This window comes from Tympanuchus pallidicinctus, unplaced genomic scaffold (genome assembly GCF_026119805.1).
Source record: "Tympanuchus pallidicinctus isolate F22 unplaced genomic scaffold, pur_lepc_1.0 scaffold34, whole genome shotgun sequence".
Taxonomy (NCBI): Eukaryota; Metazoa; Chordata; class Aves; order Galliformes; family Phasianidae; genus Tympanuchus; species Tympanuchus pallidicinctus.
The window spans coordinates 2,887,943-2,894,242 of NW_026294752.1; the positions used below are offsets into that span (position 1 = coordinate 2,887,943).

General features: G+C 43.1%; 1 protein-coding gene across 2 annotated transcripts; it reads left to right on the top strand.

The window, feature by feature from the left end:
• The first annotated feature begins 833 nt into the window (after positions 1-833).
• Positions 834-4,536, top strand: SEC61G (SEC61 translocon subunit gamma). Of its 2 annotated transcripts, none has more exons than XM_052698972.1 (4): positions 834-921; positions 2,133-2,232; positions 3,393-3,495; positions 4,428-4,536. In XM_052698972.1, exons 2-4 carry the CDS (start codon positions 2,139-2,141, stop codon positions 4,435-4,437), a joined length of 207 nt encoding a protein of 68 aa, XP_052554932.1. In that variant the 5' UTR covers positions 834-921; positions 2,133-2,138; the 3' UTR covers positions 4,438-4,536. The 2 variants fall into 2 exon arrangements, with proteins under 2 accessions (XP_052554932.1, XP_052554933.1); XM_052698973.1 differs by lacking the exon at positions 834-921 and adding an exon at positions 1,246-1,270.
• Positions 4,537-6,300: the final 1,764 nt, after the last annotated feature.

Consider the following 6,300-nt stretch of genomic DNA (forward strand, 5'->3'; position numbering starts at 1 on the left):
ATAATAAATAATAAAAATATAATAATAATAATAATAAATAATATATAATAATAATATATTATATTATAATAATATAATAATTTACATAATAACTGTTGTTATTATGAAGGATTAGTTAACCTTTTTTAATACAGAAAAATAGCCACTTAGCCTAGCACCTGTGCAGTGAACAGAGACATCCAGAGACTAGATCAGCCTGCTCAGAGCCTGGTCCAGACCAGCTTTGAATACCTCCAGGGACAGGGCTTCCACCACATCTCTGGGCAACCGGTTTTGTTGTAAAACACTTCTTTCTCATAGCCAGTCTACATCTCCCTTCTTTTAGTTTGGAGCCATTTATGTCAACACAGGCCCTTGCTGAAGTGTCCCCTTTTTTATAACCCTCTTTTTAATACCAAAGGGCCACTATTAGGTTCCCTGGAGCCTTCCCTCTCCATAACCATCTCAGCCTGTCCTTGTATGAGAGCTATTCCATTTCCCGCATCATTTTTGTGGCCCTCCTCTGGACACACTCTGACGGGTCCGTGCCTCACCTGTGCTGCAGACTTCAAATCTGCACGCAGCATTGCAGAGGAGGTCTTAGCAGAGGGCCAGGATCATCCGCCGACGGCACTTCTTTTAACGGCTTTCCGTGCTGCGAGGGCACACTGCTGGCCACCGTCACCCATACACTTTTTCCCTTTCTCCGAACGGCATTTGCTACAGGCATATTGCTTTATTTCGCATCACAACGCTTCCAGAGCCCAGAGCAAAGCCAAACGCAGCCGCTAGAAACCCACACAAACTTCCCACTCGCGGCGCCCCTCCCCGTCAAGCCGCCGCGCCGCGCCGCCTACGCAGGAAGGCATGTCGCGTGGTGACGTCATCACGCCGCGCTGCAGTACGACGTGGCTTTTTTGGCGGAGCGGCTGGTAGTGGCCGGTGAGATTTTTTACGTCCGGGCTCTGAGCGGCGGGGGAAGCTGCCGCTGGGAGAAGGGTGCTCGGGTGCTGCTTTTCTGTGCTCCTCTGTAGGGATCTGAGCGGGGTGGGGGCCGAGGTTTTGTCTCGGGGGCCGCCGTGCCGGGTGCGGCCGCCTACCGTCGGCGCACTGCCGCGCTGGAGGCTCCCGAAGCTTGAAGCGCTCCGTTACGGAGCGTGGCCGCAGCTGGGCCGGGGGTGCTGGGTGAGCTCTGAGCTGCTGTCAGAGAGACCACTGTCGTCGAGCGCAACGCCAGCGGGACTGCAGCCCTGCTGGTAGCAGCGGCTGCGAGCAGACGCTTACTCTGAGGGTGGGATCAGACAGTGTTATTTCTCTGTTCTCAGCAGCCCTCCAGCAGCTTTAGGATTAAGTTGTACAACTTAAGTTGTACACTCTCCAGTTAAAGAGAGACGGGGACCTACCGCACAGGGCCCAGTGGAGGGTATTAAAGATGGTCGGGGCTTGGAGCATCTCCTGTTTGAGGAAAAGCTGGGGCCTGGGTCTGTTCAGTCTGGGAAAGACAGAGAAAATCTTGTCGATGCTGATAAATTTCTAAAGGATGAATGCTAAGAGGCTGGGGTCAGGCTCTTTTTGATGGTACTCAGTGATAAGATAAGGGACAATGGGAACACATTGGAACACGGGAAATCCTGTATAAATATAAGGAAAAAGCTTTACTGTGGTAGTGGCGGAGGACTGGTCAAGGAGGCTATGGGCTCTCCTTGTCTGCAGGTTTTCAGAACTCACCTGCACAGTTCCCTGTGCAACCTGCTTTAGCAGGGTGATTGGACTAGATGATCTCCATGGGGTCCTTTCCAGTCCCTACATTTCTGTGATTTTTGTGAAGTGGGAAGCCTCTCTCTGTTTAGTAGCCTTCAGTTATGTTCTTAGAAAGTGCAGGATGCAAACTGGAACTCTTGTTCTCCTTTAGTATACTCTGAGTGACAGCTTTATATAATATTGATTTATTTGTAAGCCATGGTAGGTTCTTATGTATTGATATGCCTTTAGAAGGTGACTCCTCTTTACAGAAATTGAAGTCTAGTTTGTTTGGCTTTTTGGTAATCTCAAGCCTACTCAAATTTTATAGTTAACTGCTGTTTATACTTCTAAAATAAAACAATTTTTGTTACGTGTGGCACCATGTATACTAAATTTGTCTATCTTTACAGGCAGCCATGGATCAGGTAATGCAATTCGTGGAACCCAGCCGTCAGTTTGTAAAAGACTCCATACGACTGGTTAAAAGGTGCACTAAACCTGACAGGAAAGGTATAGTTCCCAGAATATAATGCTTATTTCATCATCTATTGTGCTTTGCATCTCTCTGCATGTTACTGATTTTCATTCATTTGTTAGGAATGTTTCTTGGATTTCACTGTGTGATGCAAAGTTGAGCAGCATGAATAAATTTTCATTCTGGTTAGAATAAATCCTTTTTTGATATGTTGTCTTGTTTTAGTACCACTGTCACATACACCTTATGAAATAGGCTGAGTAGCTGAAATTAGCCATTCTGAGATGGGCAGATAATATTTTCACTGATCGGGTAAATTAATGTGAGAAGAACTTGTGCAGACTTTAGAAAAAAAAAAAGCTACAGTAGTCAGATCTGATAGACTGCAGTCAGTTCAAGGAAAACTCTGAAGGAAATTCTGCTTGTTACGTGACCTTGAAGGAAATACTTTCATTTTAGGATACTCTAGATAGGATTGCCTTTTGCACTGCTGATTCAGTGCTTCATCTTCAGTGATTACCTGACTGAGATAGGAAGAAATTTGTTTCTGGAAATGCAGAAGATTTTTGGCCTGTCTGTAAGGCATTGTAGCGAAGATATAATTATCAGCAAGATGTCAGTGGAGATTGTAGTTAGAGATTGTAGTTAGGATGAGATCAGTGAGGAACCTCATTCATTTTCTAATTGGCAGGGTATTTACGAGCTGCAGACCTCCTTAGTCTACCTTGTGGTTCGTGTCTTAAAATAATTGGAAGCAGCATATGTTGCAGGTTACTTAAGTAGGTGTTGTGTTGTGACATATCTAACTGTAGCTTTTCCATGATCGGTTATGTATTGGGGATTATTTTCAGGACTTGTAGGGGTATGAAGGGATGGTGATCCATCACCATAAATATGCCATTAATTGTTATGGGATATATCAAATTCTGTTTACTAATTAAACAAACAAAAAATCTGCTCTGTGATTTGTGGAAAACAAATCTGTTTCTTAAAATATTATCTGTCTTTTGAAATAACATCTTAATTTCTCAACCTCAAGAAAGGTTTTTTTTTTTGCTTTTTTTGTGCTTGATCTTCTTCCTGCTAACGTGCTACTGTTTTCTGAAAAGTTCTCTCCTACAGTGAACCAGAGCGAACATCTCCTGTATGCCATACGTGAGGCTTCCTAAACTGAATTTTATTTTTGTATTTGCAGAATTCCAGAAGATTGCAATGGCAACAGCAATAGGCTTTGCAATAATGGGATTTATTGGCTTCTTTGTCAAGTTGATCCATATCCCAATCAACAACATTATTGTGTAAGTAAATACAAAACTTATTTTTGCCAGTCTTTACATCTGTTGTTAGCAAGCCATTCGTGTTGCTTCAAACTCTTTCATGTTTTATTTTATATAAAAATTATTTTCATTATACTTATTATTTATGTTTATTATTTTATATATAAAAATATATACGTTTATTTAAAATTTCACATTTTAGTGTAATATGACAGGTATTTGTGAATGTTCAAAGAACTTGATCATGAAATAGGTGATTAGTTTTGGGTTTGCATTCTAGCATGTTGCAAAGTATTAGATCCATAGTTTTCCAGTTTCTTTTCAAGTATCTGCTTTGAAACTGAATGTCAAATATTTTGATTTCAAGTTCTGCAGTGTATGCGTATTCATAGAACAACCACCTTATTTAGATGTTGCATACTGATACTGTTTCCAGTTCATGAGTATCCAAAATAAATTGCAAGAGGGTAAAATATAGAATTCTGTGATGGTTTTGGAAGATGGCAGTGCACAGAACAAAGATGATACTCTTTAATTTACTAAGTGACTAGTTTGATTGGAACTCCTTGCTTTCTGTATAAATGCATTCTATAAAATTTTAAAAACCCTCTGGGATGGATGCTGCAGTATAAACAATTGGCAGCAAATGTACTAGCACGTTAGTGGCGCCAGTTAAAAGTTTTCATGTTCTCCAGAGTTGAGGTAATCCCTCTTGTAACAGTGTGATTTCTAGCCTGTGTGGAATGGGTAAAATACTGCTCTGTGATTATGCAACATGGCTAACTTATGCCTTTGAGAGCTGTTCTCTAAGCGAAGTTAAATGTTTGAATATAGGAGAAAAGCTAAAGTAATGTTATTCCTAACAAGGCAATTGGTAGTCGAAATTAGACTTCAGGTGGAATCGCTTGATGATGTTTGGTTGGTTGAAACTGATTATTCTGCTCTCTTGACAGAGGTGGCTGACTGCTCATCATGAAGAATGACACATCGTGACATTTGCTGCAAAAATTTCACGAGTGTGTAACTTGTTTGCTATTAAACAGTTTTGGGTTTGCAAACTCAGTTTGGGTTTTCAAATGTTCTTGACAACTTACTTATCTTCCCAAGGGCATGCAGTTATATCTGTCTACATTGCAGCTTTCTTAGTTTTTAAATAGTAGAGTGTTTCTTGTTACTTCTTCCTACTATAATAGAGTAATTCTTGAGACATTCCTAGTCCATCTACCTGTTTAAAGCCAGGTCAGTACTGTACTTGCGCAGAGCTATTCAATGTACAGAACATTCCACTTTGCAGAAAAGCAAGACATTCCCATGGAGACAAATTTCGTAATTGCACTGATCATCTCAGGTATGAACAGAAAAGGAGTGAAGTCAATTATGTTTAACTCTACCTTCTGGAACTTCAGTTTTGATGTGACTGTAGTTCACTGCTGTTGTTAGACGTTGCTCAAAAACCCACTGCATTTCTGTTTAGATAAAAGGTTCAGAGTATTTTTGACAAGCTAATCAATCCTCTCATTACATGAATGATGCTAAAGGAACTAAACTTACACAGCCAGTTTGGACTCGGATACATATTCCAGTAGCTTCCCTGCAAGAGTCAGAACTGTCTGCTTAATGCTTTACACTTCACCAGTTACACGAAAGAAAAAGCTGACCGCCAGCTAACTGCAACCTCCCTTCAGGTAGTTGTAGAGAGCAATGAGGTCTCCCCTGTGCCTCCTCTTCTCCAGACTGAACAATCCCAGCTCCTTCAGCCATTCCTCATCAGGCCTGTGCTCCAGACCCCTCACCATCTTTGGTGCACTTCTTTAAACCCGCTCCAGAGCCTCAATGTCTTTCTTGCAGTGAGGAGCCTAAAACTGGGCCCAGTACCCGAGGTGCGGCCTCACTGGAGCTGCGTATAGGGGGCAATCATTTCCCTGTTCCTGATGCAGCCAGGATGCTGTTGGCCTTCTTGGCCAGCCAGGCACACTGCTGGCTCATGTTCAGCTGAGCATCAATCAACACCCCCAGGTCCACTTCCTCTACACAGTCTTCCAGCCACTCCACCCCAAGCCTGTGGTGTTGCCTCGTGTTGTTGCGGCCAAAGTGCAGGACCCAGCATATGGCCTTGTTGTAACTCATCCCATTGGCTTCAGCCCAGCTGTCCAGATCCCTCTGTAGAGCCTCGCTACCCCCAAGCAGATCGACACCTGCAACCAACTTGGTGTCATCTGCAAACTTATTGAGGGTGCACTCAATGCCCTCATCCAGGTCATCAATAAAGATTTTGAAGGGGACAGGCCCCAGCACCAACCCCTGGGGAACACTGCTCGTGACAGGTCACCAGCTGCATTTAGCTCCATTCACCACCACTCTGGGTCCAGCCCTGCAGTCGATTCCTTATCTAGCCAAGAGTACCAGTCCAAGCCATGGGCTGTCAGCTTCTGCAGGAGAATGCTGTGTGGGAGACAGTGTCAAAGGCCTTGCTGAAGTCTAGGTAGACCACATCAACAGCCTTTCCCTTGTCTACCAGACAGGTCACAGATCATAGAAGGATATCAGTTGGTTAAGATGGACCTGCCCTTCGTGAACCCGTGCTGGCTAGGCCTGATCCCCCAATTGTCCCGCACATGGTACGTGATCTCCCTCAAGACAATCCAGTCCATAACCTTCCCTAGCACTGAGGTCAGGCTTACAATTAATTAATTAATAATGCAATTAATTCTTAATTAAATAGAGTAAGAATGGCAGATCCCCACATTCACTCTGGCAATCAATTTATGTCAGGCAGGTGCATTACAGACCTTCATCACCAAGGAGGCTATTGGAAGAAAAGCTAAA

Excerpts from the sequence above, each read along its gene's own strand:
- SEC61G (XM_052698972.1), top strand. The coding sequence starts at position 2,139 with ATGGATCAGGTAATGCAATTCGTGGAACCCAGCCGTCAGTTTGTAAAA. Across the intron at positions 2,233-3,392 it reads CACTAAACCTGACAGGAAAG|AATTCCAGAAGATTGCAATG; the intron begins GTATAGTTCCCA and ends TTGTATTTGCAG.